This window comes from Aethalodelphis obliquidens, unplaced genomic scaffold, assembly GCF_003676395.1.
Source record: "Aethalodelphis obliquidens isolate GAN/ISIS:26980383/991018 unplaced genomic scaffold, ASM367639v1 scaffold61, whole genome shotgun sequence".
Lineage (NCBI taxonomy): Eukaryota > Metazoa > Chordata > Mammalia > Artiodactyla > Delphinidae > Aethalodelphis > Aethalodelphis obliquidens.
The window spans coordinates 9,261,060-9,287,707 of record NW_020838005.1 but is presented as its reverse complement, the minus strand read 5'-3'; the positions used below and the strand labels follow the sequence as shown (position 1 = coordinate 9,287,707).

At 44.9% G+C, this 26,648-nt stretch overlaps 1 protein-coding gene across 1 annotated transcript in view; it reads left to right on the top strand.

Moving 5' to 3' along the window:
• The window catches only part of GALNTL6 (polypeptide N-acetylgalactosaminyltransferase like 6), a 1,148,431-nt gene extending 1,124,579 nt beyond the window's left edge, over positions 1-23,852 (top strand). Inside the window, exons 11-12 of the mRNA XM_027087880.1 lie at positions 7,602-7,751; positions 23,278-23,852. Of these exons, the coding sequence (XP_026943681.1) occupies positions 7,602-7,751; positions 23,278-23,445 (318 nt within the window). The 3' untranslated portion in view covers positions 23,446-23,852. The remainder of the gene's footprint in view (positions 1-7,601; positions 7,752-23,277) is intronic.
• Positions 23,853-26,648: the final 2,796 nt, after the last annotated feature.

Sequence of the window (26,648 nt, the reverse complement as noted above, 5' to 3'; positions counted from 1 at the left end):
AGCGGCCATGGCTCACGGGCCCACCCGCTCCGCGGCATGTGGGATCTTCCCAGACAGGGGCACGAACCCGTGTCCCCTGCATCGGCAGGCGGACTCTCAACCACTGCGCCACCAGGGAAGCTCTCAAGTGTCCATCTTGAACATCAAGTCAGTGAAGCTCCCCGTCCCCCAGCCTGGGTTCTCCACGAGTGGTTTGGGTGTGCAGACCCGGCCTGTCGGCCCCTCTCCAACCCCTCTCCACCGAGCATCCCCATCCCTCCGGCCTGCAGTACAGCGCAGAGCCGCTGATTGAGGAAAACAGCAGCAGCAGACCAAGCCCACAGCACAGCCCAGAGTCCACCCAAACAACCCCTAACCCAACACCACCCCTCCCCGGCCGGGAACCGGGCCCCTGTCCTCTTCTCCCGCAGCCTCGTGGTCTTCTAGAAGGATCATGGGCCTTCGGTCAGGCTAACCTAGATCCCGGCCAGTTTAACCTGTGCGTCCTTGTGAAATCGTTATATCTTTCGAGGCCATAGTCCCTCCCCCTTTAAAGAGGGACAATAACACCCACCTCACGGACAGGGTTATTGTGAGAATCAATATCGTCCGTGATGTCCCAGCATCTTGCACAGGTAGGAGGTGCAGAGCAAATATACTTTGTCTTCTTCCTTCTCACAACCTTCCCCGCGGATCGCTTTATACCAACCCCAAACTAGAAATCTCCCGCCGTCCAAGGCAGCCGCCAAACATCAAATACTACGTCTCACTCACTCAAATACACCCTGCACGTGTGGACACGTATCAGATGGGTTTTAAAGAAGGCCCTGCAGCTCAAGGGTCACTGCGGGGTGTGGAATATCCGTGGAAGCTGACGGCCTACTCCATCCTCTGTCCCTTTCTATAAGCACCACGGGGATGTGACCAGGGCGGTGGACGGTGCCAGCCTGTTTCCCCCAAGAAGCAATTCAGACTGCAGCCTGGGAACAAAAGAGAAGGTTTCAAGGCCAGTCAGTAGGCTGGCATCTAGGGAGGGAAAGGATATTTTTTTTAAAAAGAAAAAGGAGAATGCTATAAGGAAAATCCGTATCTGTTGGGTTAAAGTTCACTCTGCCATCTCTATTCAGCCCAACCAAGAGACACACCTATCCGGCTGGCTGAAACGAAGGATGCATACCTGAATGCCTGGATCAGGTTGAACATCTCCATCCCCTGCAATGTGCTAGAATGAAATATGCTCTGGGCTGCAGATTTTGTTTGACGGCTGCACGTAAATATAAAGAAAACCAGCTACACTGCATACATTTAAAAATTCTTGGTTCAGTTCCTCCCCGACCCCGCCCCATCCCAAGCTAAACTGCAAAAAGCTATGACGTGTAATTCCAGAAACAGTCACCAGAGGGCAGCACTAGACAAGCAGACAACTATCTAAGAGGAACGAAAGATCGGTTACTACGGCTCGTGGAAGAGATTTCCAGCCTCTAGACACTTCTGAAAACGGGGCAATGCAACAAGGTTGAAAGGAGGTTAAGTCAATCATATCTGAAATACGTATCACCGTATACTGATGTGGAGGTTCAATCACCACAAGCTGCTTCGTCTTCCGGTAGTTAACTGTTCGCTTTTTTTGATATATTACCCAATGACTTCTAAAAATTAGGACTCATTCTTCTACATTTAGATTAAAATTCCCAGAGGAGAAAAGAATATCAGGACAGGAAAGTGATAGGCACTCTTTTTGATTCAAAAGCATTCAAAGAACACGAAAGGGGCACTTATTAGAGCTGGAATGATTTTTTTTTAATGGCAAAAATAAAACACAAATGAATAAACAAAATAGTTCTGTGGGGAGTTAAAGAGAGTCTCTGGAAGCTCCTGGTAAGAAAACGGTTTTTGTCACAGAAGAGGGGGATGATTGAGGCTTCCCTGCAGGAAGGGAGCGTGCAGTTCATTTTCCAGCCCTCTGTCGAGGCATCACCGCAGCTCCGAGAGCTGGCCCTCAGTTTCCTATGGGGACCAAGAAAGAAAAGAAGAAAAGGGCCTTCATAGGACTGTGAGGTCTGGAAAGAACACTCCCCATGTGTCGTTAGGAGTCTGATGGAAAGGCGGGGCGTGGGGAGTCTTCGGTGCCAGGGGGCAGCCCTGACCTGTGCTGGGAGGAAGCCTGCAGGGGAGTCTCCGTCCTGCTGAGGAGGCTGTCCTGCCCAGAGCTGGACAGAGATGTGCAGAGATGGAGGCGGATCAGTGCACCTGGTACAGGACAGCTGATGGATACGCAGTGTCAGCCTCAGGACCGAGGATGCCAAACCACAAGGAGAAACATGCGGTAGCTGAGACCTCTACCAACCACACGCCAATACGATAAAATCTAACTAATTACAGAGAGAAAAATAGTTTCCATCTTCTCAGGTCAGGTAGCAACACTGAGATAATAAATTTACATGCAGCAGCGAGGCTTGTGAGCTTGTTCGTATAACACGATACAGACTCGGGCAATGTTACACACACCAAGGAGTACGACTTACGTATCAGTCCGAATCCGTTTTAAAGTGTCCCTTCAAAGAGGAAAGTGGAGAAATGAACATCAATTTACTCCAAGGCTGAGGAATTTGAGGCTGAAAGAAAATCAGGAGGTATTGTGCAGGGAACCTGAATAAAATCTGAATACTTCTTGTCAGCGAGGAGCGGCCCAAGGGTTTGCAAACCATCAAATACGTGCACGATGTCTGTCAGTTTCTTCTTTGACACGATTGCACGGGGGCACGTGGGCCTAAGGAATAAGACCCTCGGTGCCTGATTGGTTCCTCACTACCATTAGGATAAGCTATGTGGCAGGAGACAGCATTTCAAAGACACGAGAGAGAAAAATCTTAGCTAATGGCAGGTGCAGAAGAATAAAGCCGTTTATATAATCCGAAGACGCGTCTCCCGGGACGCAGGAAAGTAAGCACCAGGTGATAATAATAATACTAATGCCTCCAACACTGCAGCCTACAAGCTGATGCTCAGTCTGCACAGCTGAGAATGATTACTGCACCCTAATAACAAGCCTGGAAACAAGAACTAAAAGTCACCCGAGGGTGCCCTGAGATGTAACTGTGACAGCAGATGAATAAATCAGCTGAGAGACGAATGTGCCCGTTTGCTTTCACGCAGGTATTCTTTTGGACTTGACTGATCTATTTAATAAAAAGTAAAGAAAAGAAACAGAAAGAAAGTCAAAAGTAAGAGAAGTCTGTCTACAGAGGGGTACACAAGCCTGGACTCCTGAAGTGTGCCGGTGGCCAGTCCTTGCACTTCTGCAGGCCAATTGTCCCCAGCTGGGTGATGATGACAGAGCCTTTCAGCTCTGGCTTCTACATGTATAAAAACCAAAAAGAGGAAAAGAGACAAAGCAGAAAATCGATAAACCCTCAAGGCCACCGGTTCCTGCACGGGTTGCACAGCTTATAGTACCAAGGGGTTGTGATATTTAAATAACATAAAGATTTAAGCAATGACAGATGTACAGGCCAGGAAATTTTTATTCTAATAATAGGTAACTGAGCCTAGAATCATTGAAATTGAAAGCTCAAAAAAATTAATTATCGTTGTAATTAGACACAAACAACACAAATTCATTAGAGAACCTGAAAAGACTAATTTTTAGTTCCTCTTGACAGTTATCTCAATGCCATTTCTGTTAATATAATGAGTGCGAGTTTTTACTTATTCAATAGAAATTTCATTGGACATTAATTAAATGTCATGAATTGTTCTGGGTGCTGGAAACACAAAGATGAAGAAGATGTGCTTCCTGCCATTACGGGTCTCACGGTCTAGTGAGGGATACAGAAACATAATTGGATAATCATGAGAAATAAGGTGGGGGATGGGAAGGAGGGGTTCAAAGAGAAGGCTTCTTAGTGAGTGGACACCTGAACTTAACCTTCAAGGACTGCTGAGCAGTAACTAGGTTGGCCAGTGAATGTGGGCCTTCCAACCAGAGGGGCTCCTGTGAACAAAGTCACCGAAGGGGAAACACATACCACCTGATTAGTGCAAGGAACTACAGTTTTTTAAAATTGAGGTATAATTCACATACAGTTTTATATTAGTTTCAGTAATACAACATATTGACTCGATATTTGTATCTATTGTGAAATGATCGCCCCAGTAAGTCTAGTTAACATTCGTCACCAAACATACAGAATTTTTTTCCTGTGATGAGAACTTTTAAGATCTACTCTCTTAGCAACTTATAAATCTTTTATTGTTGATAGAACATAAACTAAAGGGAAAGGGATGCAGCTGGAAAACATGGCAAAGTCCAGATCGTGGAAAGTTCTTTATGTGTTAAAGAGTCTGAACTTCATTCTCTAAGGGTTATGTGAAAATATGGTAAGATTTCAGGTTAAGAGGTAACATGGTCATATGGGTATTTTAAACTCTAATTTGAAAAGATACATGCACCCCAATGTTCACTGCAGAAGTATTTACAATAGCCAAGACATGGAAGCAACCTAAGTGTCCATCGACAGAGGAATGGATAAACAAGATGTGGTACATATATACAATGGAACACTACTCAGCCATAAAAAAAGAATGAAATAATGCCTCTTGCAGCAACATGGATGGACCTGGAGATTATCATACTAAGTGAAGTAAGCCAGAGAAAGACAAATATCATATGATATCACTTATATGTGGAATCTAAAAAAAATGATACAAATGAACTTAGGTACAAACAGAGAGAGACCCACAGACATAGAAAATAAACTTATGGTACCAAAGGGGAAAGGCAGGGGAGGGATAAATTAGGAGTTTGGAATTAACATATACACACTACTATATATAAAATAGCTAACCAACAGGGAACGATACTCAATATATTATAATAACCTATAAGGGAAAAGAATCTGAAAAAGAATAGATATATATGTATAAATGAATCACCATGCTTTATACCTGAAACTAACACAAAGTTGTAAATCAGCTATACTTCAATTTAACAGAAAACGATATGAAGGAACCAGAAGAGGAAGGTGGGAAAGAAAGCAGTTAGAAGGTCATTTCAAGAGTCCAGACAAGAAACATTGAGAGCAAAGGTGGTGGAGACAGAGGGGAAGGGACCACTTCCTGTAATACTTAGAAGACAAAAGTGGTGAGACTTGGTGATGGAGTAGATGAAGATGATGAGGGAGACCAAGGACATAAAGACAAAGGACGCCCAGGTTGAGAAGCTAAAGATGTGACCAACTAAAACAAAACACAGGAGCAGAAACAGGTTTAGAAGGGAAGGAAGTCAATGGAACTCAGGATGTGGTGACTTTGAGATGTCCACAGGACACGTAGGAGGGAAATCCTACACAGGGTTGGACATAACACAGATGACGAGTTATCCACGTGCCAGCGAGAGTTAAACTGAGCATGTGTGAGACCAACCAGGGAAGGTGCAAGGAGGGGATCTGAGGAACCCTGAGCTGGACCTACATTGAAGGGTTGGATAGAAATGGGATATGGGCAGGACAGAGTTCTAGGATAACACAGGAGCACAGTATCTCAAAAACCAAGGGAGCGGTAGGTCCCGATTTGAAGGGAGTGATCAAAACCAGAAATAGCTGAACAGACACTTTTCCTTGAGAAATGACTCCCCTGCATAGGGTTTGAATGAATCTAAAAATGCCTCAGGGGCTTCCCTGGTGGCACAGTGGTTGAGAGTCCGCCTGCCTGTTCAGGGGACACGGGTTCATGCCCCGGTCCGGGAGGATCCCACGTGCCGCGGAGGGGCTGGGCCCGTGAGCCATGGCCGCTGAGCCTGCGCGTCTGGAGCCTGTGCTCCGCAACGGGAGAGGCCACAATGGTGAGAGGGGACGGCGTACCGCAAAAAAAAAAAAAAAAAAAAAAAAAAAAAAGATAAAAATGCCTCAGTCCACAATCATATTAAAAGGACAACAATGAATCTAGGGAAAGAGACCACACAATTCCTCTTCATGAATCTATTTCAAATGCCTAACCTAAAACACCTTCCTCTATTTAAAACATCCTATTTTGTCGTGTCTCCCAGGGAAACAGAATGCAATCTCTTGCCACAACTCAGACAGTAGGCTTCATGTGTTTGATTTAGATGAGTTCTTTCCGAGTTTCTTCAGGCCACTTAACCCAGCTTTTTCAAGTTTTCTGCAGTTTCCCCACCATTTAACTGTTTTTGTCAGCCCTCCGTGGAATTTTGCCAGATTCTCTGCATTTTCTTACCCAGGTAGGACCCCAAAATTGCAGTAATCTGCAGCTTGACAGAGCCGAGTGTATTGTCTGCTTATAGCTCAGCACTGTGCTTGTTTTTACATCCAGAGTCTCCTGACATTGAGATGTTAGAACTGGAAGAAATCCTAGGGCTGATCTAGTCCATTTTCCCACTTACTTAAGGATTTCTCATACTGAACCTCTCAAATGGTTATCCAGCTCAAACTCCAAAAAATACCCTTTCCTTACAGAAGTGTAGTTTTTTCAATTTAATGCATTGTAAAATCAATTTAGTGCATCCATAAGTCACATTTTTTAACTAATAGAATGGGGACTTCCCTGGTGGCGCAGTGGTTAAGAAATGCCTGCCAAAGCAGGGGAGGTGGGTTCGAGCCCTGGTCCAGGAAGATCCCACATGCTGCGGAGTAACTAAGCCCGTGCGCCACAACTACTGAGCCTGCGCTCTAGAGCCCACGAGCCACAACTCCTGAGCCCATGTGCCACAACTACTGAAGCCCACGCACCTACAGCCCGTGCTCCACAACAAGAGAAGCCACTGCAATGAGAAGCCTGCACGCCACAGCGAAGAGTAGCCCCCCCGCTCCCTGCAACTAGAGAAAGCCGGCACACAGCAACGAAGATCCAACGCGGCCAAAAATAAACATACTACCTAAATTAAAAATAAATTTAATAGAATGGATGGATGGAATAGAATAGACTAAGACAGGAAAAGTTTGGATGGAATATCAGAGTCTATTAAATGCACTGAGGACAAATATTTCATGAAATTTCCATTTCCATTTTCAAAGGGGATCTATGTGTGTTTGCAAACTGTATCTCTTACTGGGAGTCACAGTCCAGAACTTTCTACACTGCCCGGCAAGATTACTCTTACCAACTCCAGGAAACCAATTTGCCTATTCTTTACTTCATCAAGCTTAGCTTTCACTTAAATCAAAATGTTCAAGTTGCTGGCATCCATCCAGTTCAACCCTACTCCTGGTCTTTTCTCAGTTAATCTGCTCAATTTAGGCTAACTGTGTAACATTTAACCCACTGATTTTTTTTATCTAAATGAAGAAGGTAAAGAACATCATTAAAAAGTTTCTCCCCTCTTTCTGTCCCTCTGTCTCCCTCTGTCTGTCTGTCTCTCTCCCTCTATCTAACCGGAAACACTTCATTTGCTTTTTTGGCCAGGCTGGGCCAAAAGTGCTTCTGGTGTTGCTACAGGGCATTAGCATCCATGCCTATTTCAGTGCCCCTCTTATGCTGAGACATAGTTCTTTTCTTGTAAATCACGAAGCAGGAGTTCTTCGCAGCTAAAAGACATACCTCCCCCTGCTTCCTAATCTCTCCAAATTCAACTCACCGTAGCTTTTCTGCTATTGTTGCTTTGCTAGCTCTTCACCTTTGGCTGGAGAGAAGATATTCGGCCTGGTGAGCCCCTGCACACCCGAAAATTCTGCTTCGACGCCATCTCCCATAGCAGCCCGGTCACTCTGTATGACTGTCACGGCATGAAAGGGAATCAGCTCTGGGGACATCGAAAGGTAAGGGCCAGCTCGCTGCGGGCAGCGAGCTCTCCAACTGCCCTGCTTACGGTTTTCTGACGCAAAGGTTTTTGGTTTTAACGCATTGTTTTGATTTAAATTGTTACCTGGCCATTTGGTTCATGCATTTGGAGACCACAGCGAAGATGAGGGGAAAGACAAGAGTGTGTAGGAAGGGGCATTGCTTTGGCTTTGCTGGCCGCGTGCACACCCAGCACAGTCAGTTTCGACTTCACATGGCTTTGAGCCAGGACACTAGCCCTACACGGGAAGGGCCTGGTCTCAACCCAGATGGCTCCCAAACGCAGAAGCCATATGCCCTGCAAACAAATGTGCACATGTAGAGTTTTTCGCGACACCGATTCACACACACACAGATTAACACATCTCTTTACTTATTATGCATCTCAGGCTCATTCGCTTGGGAGCTCTCTGGGTTAAGACAATTACATTTACACAAATTCTAATATATTCATGTAGATCTAATTGTTGCAACCTTTATATAGAAAGACCCATTTTTAATCTGGCCAAAATCCTGCCCAAGTATAACAAAGGAAAACTTATTTGGGGAATTTAAAAGTTTAAAGAATTAGAAGGGTAACATTTATTGCTAGAAAAAATAGTTCAAAACTAAATACAAAATCATATTTTATTGAGTTGAGCATTTAAGTAAAGAATAAAGAGCAATTAAATATTTTAAAATATTTTCATGAAGTTATCTTTTGATAGCTTTTTAGAATACAAGTTTTTTCTCAGCTTCTTTGGTTTCTAAGGCAGGACTCGGCTGTCAATTAGCAAGAACTCATAAGTTCCCTTCTGCCCCTCAAGTTTGTAGAATTGCTATGGGCCTCCCCAGCCAGGTGGAAGATGCCCTCTGTTTGCCTTTTCACACTGTGGAGTGATTCAGCCTCACCCCAGACTGTAAGGGAAATGTCCCACCCACCACTTGAATCAGGAGTGTTGGCCAGCCTTGGCTGTGGTAGTCAGTATCCCCTGAAATCACAGAGAGCTGAAGGGGAAGGTCTGCAGAGAATCAATATGGGGACCACTGGTTTTGATACCTGTTCCCTCACTTAGTAAGCTTTCTGGCATCTACCTCTTAGAGGTGGGCACCGAAAATTATACTCAAAGGCAAACTCATTTGTACAAGTTTATTCCGCACACTGCCACCCACCCCTGCCAACATCTGGCAGGTTGTGGAAAAAGTACAAAACACCAGTTGTTATATCCTCTTAAAAAACAATTTAAAATCAAAAGAGCTAATAAGAAGATGGCGTCCGATATGGTACGGGGTGATGGGGGGAAATCAGACAAGAGGAAAACCTCCCTGTTTTCCTTGTGAGATGTATCAGAAATGATTAATCTTGTCAAACCCTTTTGCTATTCAGTATAGTACAGTCCATGCGTGGTGCAATAAAGAAGTGTTTTGTTTTGATGGTTATATGCTGACCGTTAGGAAGTTACTTTCAGGGCACATGGATAAAATACCTGATCTGCCATTTGCCTCGTGTACTGTTGGTCCCCACGGAGCAGACCGTTTCTCATCACTGCTTACAGGGACCCGCCAGGCATGACTGTGCTGGGCTCTTTCCTCAGACCTGGCCTCACGTGACTCTGGTTACACTCACCAGTTAGTTATACAGCAAGCACGATGTATACGTCATCGGGAACATGGCCAAGGCCTAGAATGGAAAGTTTCTGAAACAGCTCATCTGAGGTGATGATTCAGGCCTGTTCAAATGTACCTGCTTGAGAAAGTCCCTTGTCTATTCCAAGGGCTCTTCCTGAGGCACAGAGCGACAAGTCCCTCTGGCGGGTGCTTCCTTGTCTGTTTGGAGGCATTGCTTGGCCCTGGGGGCTTTGGACAGCTTAGCAATCTTTGGAGTTGGCTTTGGGGTCGCCCTTTGTAGCAGCACACTGACGAATCCACGTGGATCCCTGAGACTCTGCTGACTGCCTGAAGGACCCCCGTGGGGCATCTCTGAGGCTCCGTCCTCCTCGTGCTCCAGCTGGTGAGGGTGCTCAGAGCTAGTGCCTTCCACACCTCACAACCAACCACCTGGGCCTGTCACGTACGATCCACAGGGGAAGAAACAGATTTGGGGCCAAGCCAGCATTCAAGCGCAGGTGCATCTGGCCTTGAAGCCTCTCCTCCTTCCTGCGCCCTTAAGCCATCCGATCAATATTCCCCGGGGGGAGTCCTGATGCCTGCTGGATTCTGCATCACCAAGACCAGACAAGCGCTTCTCCCAGGCGCACAGAGATTTCCTGGGTTGAGTAGTGGCTACCGGCGACCTGCCTGAGTGGGGAAGGACGCTGTCGGCCCCGTTTTCTGACCTCTCAGACCTTGTTGGCCTTTTTTTTTTTTTTTCAGGAAGATTTTCCCCTTTTCCCCCAGCTTTACTGAGATAATTGACACACAACACTGTGTAAGTTTAAGATATACAATGTAACGATTTGATACACCTATGAACTGAGAAATGATGACCACAGGTATAGTTAACAAATGCATCACTGTACAGGGTTCTGGGTGTGTGTGTGTGTGTGTGAGGAGAACTGTTAAGATCTACTCTCTAGCAGCTTTCAAGTATACGATACAGAGTTATTCACTGTAGTCCCCATGCTGTGTATTACAGCCCCAGAAACTTACCCAGCTTAGAAGTGGACCACCCTCCATGACCCTCCGCCCCCTTGCTCCCAGTTATTTTTCTATGTGGCTCTTTGCCACCACGAGAAAAGGAAGGAATCCCTATCCTAGGGTCGTGTAACTAGGCTCCTGCCCAGCCATCTCCCCTCGTAGCAGGTACCCAGGGTGAGAAATCCCATTTCCGGTTTCTTTCGCCACCAGGGGGACCCCGGCTACAAGAACAATGACTCGCAGAAGAGACCTCAGTAAAAATACTCAAATCACCAGCCGACACTCAAAACGACATCCGAAACAAGAAACTGTCCCGCTGCCTCCTTAACCCCCTACATCTAGTTGGTCTCTAAGACGTGTGAACCCTTCCCTCTCCTTGCCGTCCCTGTGGCCGCAGCCCCGACTGCAGCACTTCCCAGTCTCAGTCCCGGATTACCGCAAAGGCTGCCTTAAAGGGCCACCCTGCCTCCGCCCCCCCCCCACCCGCCAGCCCACCTTCCATCCTGAAGTCAGAGGGATGCCCACAGGAGCTGGTCATTGCATCCCTCTGGTTTATACGTTACTTGGTTTCCCACCGAGAAGATGAAGTACCTTCTCCCAAATTCTCATCCTGCCTCTTCACAATCTGGTCAAGGTCACAGTGGCTTGTCTGGCCCAAGACATCCTAATTCATCCTGGAACTGTAATGTGATCTCGAGTGAGTTATTTCACATGTGTGATTTTCAACTTCCACGTCAATAAAGCAGAGACAGTAATTCAGTGAGGTAAACTGTGGAAAACTTCCAGCAAGGTTTCTGACCATATGATTGAATTTCCATCCATGTGGGTGACAAGTACACTTTTTACACTGGGAATAGTGGTGAGCTATATCCTGCTGTATAGCAATCTATGCTAAGAAATAGGAACTACTGTTATCCCCCCAGATCAAGAGCTATCTCCCATGTCCTTTTCTAGTAAGGAAACATTTTTATGGGAGTATAACATAAATCTTCATTGGGGTTTCCCCAGATGGAGACCCTGAAGTGAGAATTGGAGTGCGAGTGGTTTATTTGGGAGATGCCCACCCTCCTCCAAAATCGTGGCAGAGAGTAGGGAAGTGAAACAGGGAAGGGAACCAATACAGGGCCTCTGATAAAGCAAGTACCAGCGTGGGCAAGGGGAGACCAAGCCCACGGACACTTCTGCAATGGTCTACCACACATACCGACGGGAAGGAGGTTGGGATATTTCACCACCACCACAGTCAAGTCTTGGCTGACGGCTGCTCCTGGGGGGTGTTTATTCCTGACATCTCTGGGCGGCGGCTCTTACAGATGGAGCTGTTCTAGAGCCCAGAGAACAGAGGCCCTAGAGCGAGATACAGGGGCCAGCTTAAGGAGGTCAGGTCAGCAGGCACTGAAATCCTGGGGCCTGAAGAACTGTGGGCAGACGCTGCCTGAGAACCCAGACCTTCCCATCTTCACCAACACCTGGCACGTTGGTCTCTTTTTCTTTTCCTTTTTCCGTTCTGTGGTTGTAGAGTGAGATCACATGTCTGTTAGCCTTTTTGGAGATCTTCTTTGAGAAGGACCTGTTCAAGTCTGTTGACCGTGTTTTAACGTGGGTTGTCTGACTTTGTTTTTTCTTTTCTTTTCTTTTCTTTTTTTTTTTTTTTTTTTTTTTTACAAATTTTGAAGAGTGTTTGGTACATCTAGGTATAGTGCTTCGTTGGTTTTTTGTAAATACCTTACTCCAGTCAGTTTCTGGCCATTTCTCTCTCCTTGATGAAGAGCTGTTCTTTCCAATTAGTGTTTTCAGTGTCCTGTTTAGGAAATCTTTGCCCACACCAAAGTCAAGAAGGTAGTATTCTAAGTCATCTTTGGAAGCTTTGTTGTTTAATCTTCTGCATTGTGGTATATATTCCCTGGAATAGTTTTTGTTTACATTGTTTACAATGTAAAGTGGGGCTGTTTGTTTCATATTTATATTCGATTGATCAATCATCATTTACTTAAAAAAAATCATTTTTCCCACTGCAGGGAAGTGGCACCCTTGACATAAGTCGAGGGGCCTTATATGCATGGTCTATTTATGAATCCTCAAGTTTTTAACCCTCTGACTAATAAGTCTTAGCCATACAGAAAGTAAACTGATGGGCAAACTTAACCTAATAAGAACCCAAACCCCATAACATCAGTCTTAGTGGTGAAATGTTTCAACTTCCCTCTGGAGACTGGGAATAAAATATAATGTCTGCTACCGTCACTTCTATTCAACATGGCACAGGGGGGCCTTCCCAGGCCATCAGGCAAGATAAAGAAATTAAAAGGTCTAAGAAACAGAAAGGAAGAAATAAAACGGTCTACTCACAGACGACATAGTTGTGTCCATAAAAAAATCCAAAGGTTATACATCTAAACTATTAAAGTTAGTAAGTACATTCAGCACAGTCCTGGATAGAAAGTAAATATAAGACAATCAAGTGTCTGTATGCCAGCAACAAAATACTGGAAAATGAAATTCTAAACGTATTCCATTTGATCACCATAAAAGTATCAAATAATTAGGAATAACTGTCACAACAGATGCACAAGGCCTTTATACAGAAAACTACGAAACATCACTAAGAGGAACTTCTAAAACTACAAAGGAAAGCTAGCATGTTCAAGGATAAGAAGACAATATTGTGAAGATACCCGTTCTCAAGCAGGTGTTTACATTTCATGCAAAACCAATCAAATCCCAGCAGGTTTATTTGTGGAAATTGATGAGCTGATTCTGAAATGTACATGGGAATGAAAGGGCCAGGAAGAGCCAAGAAAAAGTTGAAGAAGAAAAAGAACAAGCATCAAACACTATAAAAGTGCCAGGTACCCAGACATCGCAAAAATGCAATTATTAGTGTAGTGTGCTGTTGGCATAAGGATAGACTGATGCTCTAGAAAGAGAAGCCTGGGTATTGGTAGTTTTTAAAAGCCCCTAAAAGGTTCTGATGGGCAGCCAGATAGAGAATCACTTTTCTAGTTCCAGTTTTTACCTACTTTCCTTACCCTACTCTTCCCTCCTACTGTAGTTGGAATTGCCCCTCTGCTTGTATTCCTATAGCATTTTGTTCCCTCCTTTGTACTTAGAACATTGTATTATGCATGGCTGGTCTCCCCTTATAGATGTTAATTATCTGAGGGCAGGAACTTTTTCTTGTATTTCTGTATGGCCTGCCTAATATCTACCACGTAGACATTCGTAAATAAGTATTCATTAAATGGGCTCAATTACTGATGCGATCCCCTCCAGGAACCCCAAGCTGCGCTGGATAAAACTTAGCACATCTTTTGGTCTCAGAACCACGTTCACAGCCTCCCCAAAGTCCAAAAGTGAAAGGCTTACATCACTTTTCTGAGTTGCTCTCTGGGGTGTCCTTATAGTTTAACTTCCATAAGAAAGGGCTTAAAAATAACATCAAACAGGAAAATACAGATAAAAAGACACCTGTCAGGCTAAACTGATAACAGTGAAACAGTCACAGTACTTTAAAAAGTGAATGGGTGGAATTCTTGACATGTGCCCACATCAGACTATTTATGGTACCTTATGTTACGTGCCAGGGCTTTAGCTTCTCAGCTCATAAAATCCTGCTGGTCCACAAAGATGCCAGATGGATGGCCACAAGGTTGTTATTTTTAAATCATTCCGGTTTGGTATTGATTTAGGACCTAAAATGAGGAAACAGAGTTTAATTAAAAGGCGTGCAATTCGACTCTGGTTCTGATAAATGAAGCCCCACTACAAAATCCTGGACTTGTGGTCATGCTTAGACAGTCACACTATCCCTGATCAGCCCCTTCGTTTCTGGACAGTCCCAAGTATTATAAAGCTCTAAGACTTTTGGTACCGCACAGATTAAGTTTCATCCATTTTGGTCAAGACAGAGTCCAGATCCTTGAACAATGCTGGTCTGATCTTTACTCCTTACTTCCAGTTACATGGCCCAACTTCCTGCCACTGCTCTTCAGATAACTTCATTGGGACCTACCTCAGCCTCCTGGACACAGATTCTTAACACACTCCAGATGGTCCTAGAGGGTGGCGTGATGCCCAAAAGGGAACACAGTATTCTAGGTGTGTTTAACCAAAGAACAGAATGAGTTTCTAGCACCCCTTTGTTATGAGCAGTATATGCCTGTTGAATTAGCTCGAGTTGATTGATTTTCTGCCTTAACTTCACATACTTGGCCTCTTAATGAGCTTTCAGTATTAAAAAACCACTCTTGCTTTGCTACACAGATACGTCTCTGTAGTCTTCTACCTGTACAGTTCACCTTTTTTTTTTTTGTGGTACGCGGGCCTCTCACTGTTGTGGCCTCTCCTGTTGCGGAGCACAGGCTCCGGACGCGCAGGCTCAGCGGCCATGGCTCACGGGCCCAGCTGCTCCGCGGCATGTGGGATCTTCCCGGACCGGGGCACGAACCCGTGTCCCCTGCGTTGGCAGGCGGACTCTCAACCACTGTGCCACCAGGGAAGCCCCAGTTCACCTTTTATACTTGGGTAGCCATCCATTGGTTTCTATCAAATTCTCCCTCACGAGATTTACCCCAGCCTGGATTTCGACTCTTTGATCCAGCTTATTACCAGGTGAACTAGTTTTACTCCAGCCGTGAGTTAGGGCAAAGTAGCGCGCACTCAGGCCCTCATCTAAGCTGTTGATCCCAATGAACAAGGCCCAGAACCGAGCCCTCCATCCTATGACAGAGGAGGCATTGGCCCATCGGGTGCAGTTACTCAACCAGATACAAATTCACCTAATGGTGAATTATCTTCTAGCCCATATTTCTCCAGCTTACCCATAGGAAAACGAAGGGGGATTTTTAAACATCTTGCTGAAAACCAGATGCACAATGTCTACATCATACCCTATACTCTGAAAATAATAGGAGACACAATAGGAGACATGAGCATTGTACCCTGAGAAGTTCCGATCTTCGGTGCAACTTGACAATTCAAAGATGAGGGAGGTTAACTCCCAAGACGGGAGTACATACACCCCTGCAAAGAAGCTACATTTTCAGCAGTGTTGCCTTCCCATTCTGTTTCTGTGTGTCTAATCCAGCTGAAGTCATTTCGTCGTCACGTCCTTTTAACTTTTGCCATATCTGGGTACCTTAGCCATATCCCTGCCAGTTACCATTTTACCTAACAGGCTGCACTGCCACCCTCTGGTCACTAGTAAAAAGATTTCATCACAATCTATCTCAGGCTCTAACATATGGACAGAGACTTCCTGAACTGAAGGCCTGTCAAGATGGAGATTGTCAGACTTTAAAGGATCAGGCTAATTGAAACTATACACATTTGAAATTAGTATTTGCTAAGGAGGACAGTTCTTCCCTGCTGAGCACGTGTGGGTCTAGAGCCGGACTGCTAGTTGGCTCGGCTAAGAAGGGGGTGAGGGCCTTCCCTGGCGGTCCAGTGGTTAAGACTCCATGCTTCCAATGCAAGGGGTGAGGGTTCGATCCCTGGTCAGGGAACTGAGATCTCACATGCTGTGCAGCATGGCCAAAAAAATTTAAAAAGAAGAAGAGGAAGAAGACGGGGGTGAGACAGGCTGAGGCTGAGAGCACAGGCGCTGGACCCTGAGGGACCTGGGATTTGAGTTCTGGCTCCACGGTGGTCCTAGCTCTGGGACCTTGGGAAACCTCCTTACTCTGTGCTTCTGCTTCCTCGTTTATCAAATGGTGATAATAACAGTATCTACCTTAGAAGATTATCGCGATGATGAAATAAACGCTAAATGCACCTAGGACACGGCACTTAATAAGAGTTCAGTGAGTGTCAGCTATTACTCTCTTAGGTGCCTGAAAAACTTCTGATTTGACTTTAGCTCTCCTAGTAAGTTTACATAGAGGAAACGATAGGCTGTCTAGTCGTCTTCCTATACTATTTTAGCTATTTAACTGTCGCTAAATATTAGAATGTAAATTCCACAAGAGCAGGGATTTTTCTCTGCTTTCTTTCATGCAGTATCCTCAGTACCTAAAACACTGCTTGGCACGTAGTAGGTGCTGAATTAACATTTGTTAAATAAACGGACGAACCTGGCTTCCTGTTTGTCCACATTCCCTCTCTCTTCAGGTTGCTTACGTGGATGAAGTAGATAAAATGAGAAAATCTGGGTAGAACACTTAACACTACGAGGCACATAAATACATACTCGATAAATAGCAGCTATTATTATGTTGATGTGACTGATGGCAGGTTTACTGAGGGGAGATGAACAGCTATGGACAGATGGAAACAAGATATGGAACAGATGGGTTTTCTCTAGTCTTGGAGTTTTCAGTCTAGTGGGGAAGCAGACAGATTTTTAAATTGAATACATTAAGTGTACAGGATAATATGGGGATGGGACACTGGGCTCTACCCAGGTCAGAGAGGTATGCAAGGCTGCTCTGACACAGTAGCTTTTAAATGGAGACCTAAAAGATGAGCAGGATTTAGGCAAGTGAAGAAAAGAATCTGAACAAGAATGGATATATGTATTGGGTTGGCCAAAAAGTTCATTCAGTTTTAAGTAAAAATAGAAGACACATTTTTCATTTCCCGCAAGAACTTTATTGAACAACGTATTCATTAACCAAATGAACTTTCTTTTATGCAACGTTGGCAGGAGTTTGGTTTATTTTTATTTATTTATTTATTTACTTATTTATTTTGCCTGTGCCGGGTCTTCATTGCAGCATGTGGGATCTTTAGTTGTGGCATGCGGACTCCTTAGTTGCGGCATGCAGGATCTAGTTCCCCAACCAGGGATCGAACCCGGGCCCCCTGCATTGGGAGCTCGAGGTCTTACCCACGGGACCACCAGGGAAGTCCCCCAAAGGAACTTTTTGGCCAAACCCATATACGTATAACTGAATCACTTTGCTGTACAACTGAAACTAACACAACATCGTAATCAACTATACCCCAATATAAAATAAAAATTAAGTTAAAAAAAAATCCCAGATACAGGGATTGGCTTGTGCAAATGCCCTCAGGTAGGGAAGAGCTTGGTTTTCTTGGAAGAACGGAGAAGCCAGTTGAAGCGTCTGCGTGTGAGGGGAAATGATGAATTCTAAGGCCAGGGGCAGGGCTGCCTATACAAGACCTCGGGACCATGCTAAGAATTTAGCAAAGAGGCTGGGAAGTCTTTGAATGGTGTGAAGAACAGAGATTTAACAAATCACAACCGATTCTGTAATGATCCTGGCCGCTCTGAGAATTGAGGGTATACTCACGCCCATCGCTTGCCTGTAGCCCAGAAAACCAGCAATGGAGCAGCAGGCAGGGCTGCGGGGCTGTCAGCACTGTCTCAGCGCACACACCGAGGGCTCTGTTGGTAGGGGCATCAGAAGCATTATTTCTGATTGGCCAAATTATCCACTGATGCAGGAAGACCAATTTTCTCCTCCTGTGAGAAACTGTACCTGTCCAAAGAAAAAATTGAAAAGGATAGGCAATCACACTGCTTTGTCCCTTTTACGCCTGTCAAGGTGTTACACTCCTTCTCCCAGATGCCAACGGCAAAAATAGGCAGGAAAAAACCACCTGATGTGTCTTTCTTCCAGAGCTCAAAGGGCCACTCACAAATCCACCTGGTTCTTCTCCACGACCCTAGGAGGTGGGAAGGCGGCTATTTTTGTCTCTTATCTCATCCCTCCCTCGTCTTCCCACTCCATTCGTCTTGCAGATGGAAAACTGAAATCACTAGCAAACGAAGGGGCCATCAGAGATTCTTGTCAGAGATAAAACTAGGATTAAAACCTAGTCCCATAATTCCGAGCCTTCCTTCTCTCGTATCCATACTAGAAACAAAAGGACATGAAGGCGATGTCTCTCACAAATGCATTTGCTGTCAATGTGAGTTACACAGAAATGAACAGTCAGCAGGAGGGAGTAACTCGCCTCTCCCCACTTTACAGAGAAGCTATCTTGAGGTCCAGTCTATACCCAACTGCTTCCGGGGCATCTAAACCTGGCTGTCCCCTAAACACCTACGACTCGTTATACCTGAAACAGAGATCATCCTTCCCGCCCCCAATCCTACTCCTCTCTCCATTTCTCACCTCAACACTGCTTTTCCTCTAGTTCTTCACTTCCTCCACCTTAATCCCCATGTCCCATCAGTCAGAATGCCCTGTGCATTCACCTCCTGAAAAAGCTTTCCAACCATGTCTCATGTCACCCCCAACTCTTCCCTATTGCTGTCAAATCTGGACCCCTGCAGTAGCCTCCAGCTGTGCCTCCAGCTGTGTCCCGAGTCCCCCACTCCCACCCCATTCTCCTCTCTGCCACTAGCATGAGGCACCCAAGATCCTTAACTCCACTGCTCTAAATCCTCCAACCACCATCCCGCACGCTTGCCTGAAAAGTCAAGCCTTAGCGTCACACCGCAGTCTCTTCATGATGTGGAATTCATCTGTCACCCTCTGGAATCTTCCCCCTTGCTCCTTGGGCTTGGGCCACGCCAAGTGACCTGCTGGTCCCCAGCACATGATGGACGGAGCCCTCCATCACCTCTGACGCATCTCCTACCACTCTCCCTCACCCTGGCCTCCTCATGTTTCTGTAATCCACACACTGCATCCCTGCTTAGGGCCTCCGCACTGGCCGTTGCCCCATCTGGCACCTCTTCCTCCAGATACTCGCATGGCCAATTCCCTTACCTTCTTCATCACCTACTCAAATGTCACCTTCCCAGTGAGGTTTACCCTTGCCTCCCTATTTAAGTTTGCACACCAGCCCTTCCCTTGGCACTCCAGTTTCTCCGGACTGCTTTGATTTGCTCCGTGTCACCTTTGAACAGGCCATGGAAACGATTACACTCATGGTTTATGGTCTGTGCCCTACCGCTCTACCCCCAACCCCACCTCTAGAATGTAAGCTCCAGGAGGGCAGGAATTTTTATATTATTAAGGTTGTTGATACATCCCAACCACCTAAAACAGTGCCTGACAGATAGTAAGCACCCTGTAGACTCTTGCTGAATAACTTGAATGCATAAATATACCTGTTAGTTCACATCTCTCTGTTCACACATTCTTCTTTATTCATCCTATTCCCCCACAGCTACAATCTCATTGACACTTTCTGCTTCAAACATGTCTTGTTTACCTATTGGTCTCCCCCACTTCTTGGGCCAGGGGAGGCATCTTAGGTTATCTTTTTATGCCTACTTCCTAACACACACCGGAAAATAAAAAGCGCTTAATAAATATTTGTTGAACTCATGTTGTATTTCAGGCAACACATACAAACTCGGACCATAACTATACAGAAGAGCTCATTCCTGAACTAATTACTTTGGTTCCATAAATCTTTTGCTTAAACCAGGAGGTACTGATGTATCCATTCGGATAACTGGTCAAGGCAGGTGCCAATTTTTGCAAATTCTATTTCGCCAGTATTTCAGAAAATGCAATTTGGTCTTGAATAGCTGGTCTCAGACCAGATGGTTAGTACGTTCTGATTTTTAGAATTGGGGATGCTCCTTGACTGAAAATAAATTAAGAGGAGAGCAGACGTGGAATAACTATTACTTCGTTAGTTACTGCACGTAGGACATTGTGCCAGCGATTTTACATATATTAACTCATTTTATCCACAGCAAACTCGTGAAGCAGATATTATTATCTATATTTCACAAGTGAGGAAGCTGAGGTTCAGAGAATTAAGTAATCAACCAGGGTCATGTAACAGATGAGTCGTGTGACAGGAATGTGACCAAATTTCCTATGGAATAAAGCCCTGGCCCCCTGCACCCTGCCACCGTGTGGGTGTTTATTCTCAAGGTCATCTTCTTGTATGTTATGAACTCACCCACCTATTTTATTGTCTCTGCATCTTTTTTTTTTTGTGTGTGGTATGCGGGCCTCTCACTATTGTGGCCTCTCCTGTTGCTGAGCACAGGCTCCAGATGCGCAGGCTCAGTGGCCATGGCTCACGGGCCCAGCCGCTCCGCGGCATGTGGGATCCTTCCAGACCGGGGCATGAACCCGCGTCCGCTGCATCAGCAGGCGGACTCTCAACCACTGCGCCACCAGGGAAGCCCTATTTTGTCTTTTTTATGGCTGAGTAATATTCCACTGTAGACACACTACTATATATAAAATAGATAACTAATAAGAACCTACTTGTATTGCACAGAGAACTCTACTCAACACTCTATAATGGCCCATATGGGAAAAGAATCTAAAAAAGAGTGGATACATGTATAACTGAATCACTTTGCTGTACACCTGAAACTAACACAACATTGTAAATCAACTAGACTCCAAGAAAAATTTTTTAAAAAGGGCTGGTGTAGGACAAGAGGCCACATTTACCAACGACGACGCGCCAGCCAGGAGAAGCATCAGTAATGACGTTTAGCGATCCAGAAGCTGAGCTGAGGAGAAATATAATGATGGCAATGTACGTAGCTCCCAAGGTCAGAGTGGAAAACGTATGTTTTGGGGACACTAAAGGTGCTTCCAGAAGGTTCCCCTCCAGGACCTGCTGCACACGCCAAAGACACGGAAGCTCAGTCCACAACCAGAGAGCAATCATCTGTTAGTCCCCAGCATATGGTTGATAGGGTCTATTGGAAGCCCTGTCATTCGTCCCCAGTGAACTTTGGGAAAAAATGTTCATTCAATTTTATGGCTGGGAGAGGCTTCAGAGATGGATGTTATCCACCCCCTCGTTTTACTGATGAAGCTTCTCAGATGCAGATAGATGTGGGGAATTCTACTTTTCAGCGTTTATGAGAACATGACGTATAGTTACAGAAACATACTCCGGAGGGTTCAGGGTCGTGCTGAACCTGTTCATCCCACCCGACTGTCCCCACGAGCATACCTGGATCTGCCAGAGCGTGTATTCCAGCTGGAGATTTGGAAAAGTATGATCACCTTATGGCTTGGAAAATAACATTCGGAAAAATTAAATGTTCAGAAGATCTGGTTTGGCTTTTGCATCTGCGCTGAGGCGCACACAATGAGAAGGGAAGAGAATTAAAACACGTTCTACTCCTTTTTTCCTCATTTTTTAGTTTTTATGGACATACGTGTTTGGGGAGAGAAACTGCAAGTCTATGGGGGGATCCCCGCTTGAGCTACTGACAAAAGTGACAATAGGAAGAAATCTAGATAGTTAAGAAGGAAAAGAAGTACATGGATGTGGAGCAGAGTGAGTTTTAGAATTTAGCAGGTCACATAGAATTATCACGAATGTAACAGCTTAAGGATGCTCTTTGAATAGCTGATGGAAATATATTAGGCCTGTGTAGCTAAATTGGTAGAAAGTGGGGCAGGAGACGGAGTGGGAGGGATGCTGGGGAGGAGGGGGGTGGGAGGGCCAAGGAGCTGCTGCCTAGGGAGGCGCGGGGGCGTCTGTGGGATGGGATCTGTGACCTCAGCATTACCATCAGCCCCAGGAGGGAAGGGGCGGGTGAGCTCAGCGCACAGCCTCCTTCTCCAGAATCTGCTGCCTCGCCCGTGAAAGGAGAGCTCCTGCCAGCTGCCCTGGGGTCCAACGGCAGCCAGTGAAGCGGGGGATGAGGAAAATGGGCAGGAGAAGTCAGCAGCCCTCTCGTGTGTACGGAAAGGGAAATCCACAATAAACCTGGGAGACTTGGAAGAGAGCAGAGGAGAGGAGGGAGCCTAGGTATTAGATGTAGCTCTGTGTTTACACTGAAAGTGGAAACATGCAAACGAGGCTTGGGGCCGCCTTCCTCCTTCCTTATTCTTCCTTCCTTCGCAGACACCTAACTATGCAAACATCCGGGTCCGAAAGCACGTTAAATATTGGTTAGCAACCAGTGTAACCCAGAGATGCTGACGTGGGATGCCTAAAAGCTGAGTCTAACGCTCCTCAGTTAAAGAAAATAAGCAGATCCTCTAAATGTTTCCCAAGCTAAGTAATAAAACACAACTTGTTCCTAAAATCTCAGCAGTGATCTGGGGATGTTTTTACATGTTATTGGCCCTTTTCTTTTTAATGCATAGACACTATAAGAGACAAAAGCATTTATTGCTACTTGAGGAAAGATCCCTTTCTCGTAGCACTGGCTTCCTTCTCCCTGTTTGCACAATACAAAGCCGTGTGTATTAACAGAGGCTGTTCACATAACGGGCTTGCTTACCACTTAAACTCTGTGCCCTGCTAGCACCTTCATTCACAGAGCCGTTCTCTTTATCACACACTGAGCTAACACTGCCTCCCTCCGCTTTACAAAAGGCAGGGAGAGCTGCATCCCAGGAAGAGCAGCGATGCCGATAAAGGGGTCGGGAAGAGGCAGAAGCTCAGATTTGAGCCTGTGCTTGGAGGTTCTGCCTGCGCACTGTGGACCCCCGGTCCCGAGTTCATCCTGGTTCCCGGTCCTCTGGTATTTGCCTTTCCCAGTACCAGGGTAGGGAAGATGATGACTCTTCTGGTCCTCTGGGTGTGTGTGCGAGGCTGCGGTGGTGTCTACTGCGGACTAAATTACCATTTCCGTATGCATCCCTCTCCCCAGACAGCTAGATTAGTAGCCACTTGACAAGCAACCTCATGTACTTTTCATCTTCAAAACCCGAGGGTGTAACAAAATGCTTACCACAGAGCAGGCAATGAATGGATTATACTTTTTAAAAGTCCATGAATGAATGAATTCTTTGTTTCTGGCTGAATCTGCTTGGAGGGCCCACGTTGCGCCCACGGTTCCTAGGAAACCACATTCCGTGTGGCAACCCCACCTCCTGTTGTTTGATTTGGGAGGTGGTCTATTTATTTTCACACTCTGGGTAGATACTGAAGTATCAGCAGGGCTATTTTACTTTCTCTTTATAGTTTGGGTTCCAAGCATTCACCATGCATGATATCAGTCTTTTCTTTTCTTTCCGATCCCTGCAGGACAGAACATTATTCCATCCTGTGAGTAACAGCTGCATGGATTGCAACCCAGCAGAGAAGAAGATTTTCATGGCCAGATGTGACCCTCTCTCCGAGACTCAGCAGTGGATTTTTGAACATATTAATATGACTGTTTTAGAAAAATTTAACTACCATGCCAGCTCCTAGAAAGAAAAAAAGGAAGAAACAGTGATCACCTACAGGTTATAAAAACTAAATTTTAGCCAGTCTCTGGGTCAAAGGAGTCAGGAATAACATTTCCTAGATCCAGGAAGTCTGGTTTAAAGATATGTAGATGCCACGTCAAAGTAGGTTGTCCCGAAGAACTTCCTGCACCTGAGGAACTTGGCTAAGAACCTCACCAGCTGCTTCTGAGAACTTGAGCAGTCCCCTTGCTGGCCAAGGGCAAAGATGATTTAGGTACTTTTGCAAACAACCGCTGAGTTAATGAATCCTAGCATTTCTCAGGTCAAATCCTGCAGTAGTGAGTAGCTATGAATGGATCCTCTTAAGCGGGTGGGTGGGGTGCAGGTGAAGGGCATGACCGCTCCGACGACCTGTCGCAGGTTTAGAACGGGCCATTCTGCGACTCGAATGGTGAAACGTGCTGCAGATGATTCTAGAGTGCTCATACCATTCTGTGTTCTTGTTTTATTTTGCAATGAGGGTGTGCTATCTAAGACTTCAGTTACATCATGAAATGGACTTGGAGTGTCTCCATGCCTTCATTGACGTCTGCCATTCTCCTTTCACAGCGGAGGTAACTTAACTGGTCCTAAAAGTTCGCGCTCCATAAATTAGCCGAAGTTCTAATTCAGTGCCCTTGTATGAATCCAGCCGAAAAACAAACACGAAAAACCATGCTACCAAGTTACTCCAAAGAAAAAGGTTTCACAGAAGCAGCAAAACCATGTAAGGTTTAAGGAGAGGAATTTCCCTAGGAAATCTATTTTTACTTTTCTATTATTTTTAGACTTTTAAAAGTCTGATGTTTGTCCAGTCACAGTTTTATTAAGGAAGGACATGGAGTGAGGTTGATGTAATTTGTTTAGGAGATTCTTAAATCCAAATAAATCTACACTCCAAGTGATGTGAAAATGGCTTAGTACATTTCAGTTATACTTGATCAGTGCCGGGGACATAGAACTGGTTGGGTTTTGCTCTCGGCTGGGGTTTTTTGTTTATTTGTTTTATATCGTAGGTATTAAGGATGCTTTAGTTTTCCTTGGAAGCACATTGAAGGAATTTCCATTAATAAAGTGCTTCTGACCCCATTTTCTATTAACGGGACAAGATTTCAGGGATGATTAAAAAACTAAATGGAACATTTAATCCTTAAAAGAACTTTTTTTTTTTTTTACTTTTCAATAACAATGGGGGTGGGGGAGGCATATACAGGGATGAGTATACAGGAATATACAGGAATGGATATATAGAGGAAAGAATGATGTTTGTTTTATATATATATTTCTCAAGTCTTTTTCAGGTAGAACAAAGTTTTTATTTTGCTTTTGTTGTTTTCTTTCAACTCGCTTTTCATATTAATAAAAATATATATATTGTCTTGGATATAAAAACATTGAATTTTAGAACTGGGAAGACACTTAGAATCCAATCCCTTTGTTTTTACAGATGAATAGCGAAAGCCCAGAGGAGAGTGGTCCTAATTCCTGGCAGGGCGGATGGGTCTTCCAACGCCTGGTGCCCAGTGCTTTTCTTCCTGTGTTGCCTCTTCTGTTATCCAAGAAGGTTCTGGTTTCTACTCTGATTTAACTAGAAATGTTCAGTCCCTAGATGAGAATAACATGCCTGCCTGGGGCTGCCCACAAGAGAAGCATTCACGTTCAGAAGCTTTAACATGTGAAACCTCTTCGCGTAAATGTTCATGATTTTGTTCAAACCTAATCAAAATGTCCAGTTAAACTGCCCTGCTAATGGGTGGGGAAGAGTTATTTCGTTATCTTTACTGATTTTTCAAGAATACTTTTGAAAAGCTATTCCATTTAAACTGACAGTCGCAGAGATTTTTGTGTGTGTGTAGGTCAAGCGGTCTTGAGGCTTCCACGATGCGTAGTGGAGAAAATCAATAGTGAGAAATTAACCTGTGTGCTGAACAGTTCCAGAGAGTGGGTGAAGATTTATCTCAAGCGTTCAGACAGCAATCTGGTTGTAGAATGAGATGAGCCTATAAAAACCCACATTATGTCACTAAACAGTTGACTGCTGTTTACAGTTCCACCGAAGAGCCAGCCCCAGGTTTTGCACCCCGGAAAGCCCAGATTTGCAGTAGGCGAGGGTGCTCTCATCCTGGGAAAACGCATCCTTTGGGTGTGACAACCAGGATCTGATCTCAGAGGGCCCTGTCTCTTACTTTGGCTAGAAGGATGTAATTTAAAAAATATTAAACATTTTCCAGAGAAGCCTGAGACATGAAAGCCAAAATGAAAACCTCAAACTGCCAAGTAATTGTTAGATGTGTGCAAAGTGGGAACATCCAAACAGAATCAAACAGAGCCTCAGAATCTAGTCCCAGGCAGGAGGGCCTGGCACTGCAATACACATGTCCAAGGAGGTTTCCCAGTACCACCAAACGGCGGGACTCCGCTTACTTGAAATACCGCTATGGCCATTCTGAAAAATAGAAAATTGCATATGTTTTTGCATTTATTCGGCAGAAGGACTGAACAGTCGTCAGAGAGATTCTCTTTCCTGGAAAGAACACGATTTAGAAATGAAGCATCAGAGTTCTGACCCGCCCTTTTATCAGAATGAGAAGAAAACCAGCAGAAAGTTCATCCGGCCCTGGAAATTGCTACTTCTCCAGAATAAGAAATGGTTTTGCCAGAAGTTAGAAAATAGTTAATTTTTCAAATCCTTTCTATGCATTTACTGAGAAAAGGCTGGAAAACAGTTGTGAACTAATTGTGGGATTTATATGTGCTCCAAGGTTGGATTAATACCATGGCAATAACAATGACTGGCTTCTAGGTCTACTGCTATTTAGTTTAAAATAGTAACATGATCACATGACTGTTTTGAAATGTATTTATGATAACAGAGGCCTCAGTGTACAATGCCTGTTCCAGGATTATTTTGTGAATTGGTAACATAGAGCGTTACACAACAGATGTGTAACACGTAACGAAAATGGATGTACAGTCAATGAAAGAGAGCGTTAGGCCCATTCTGTTCACATTCTAGCAAAACACTTGACAAGGTGTCCTTTAGGGACAATTATATGTTTTTTTAAAAAGCAGCCAGGGGACTTCCCTGGTGGCACAGTGATTAAGACTCTGCGCTCCCAGTGCAAGGGGCCCGGGTTCAATCCCTGGTCGGGGAACTAGATCCCACGTGCATGCCGCAACTAAGAG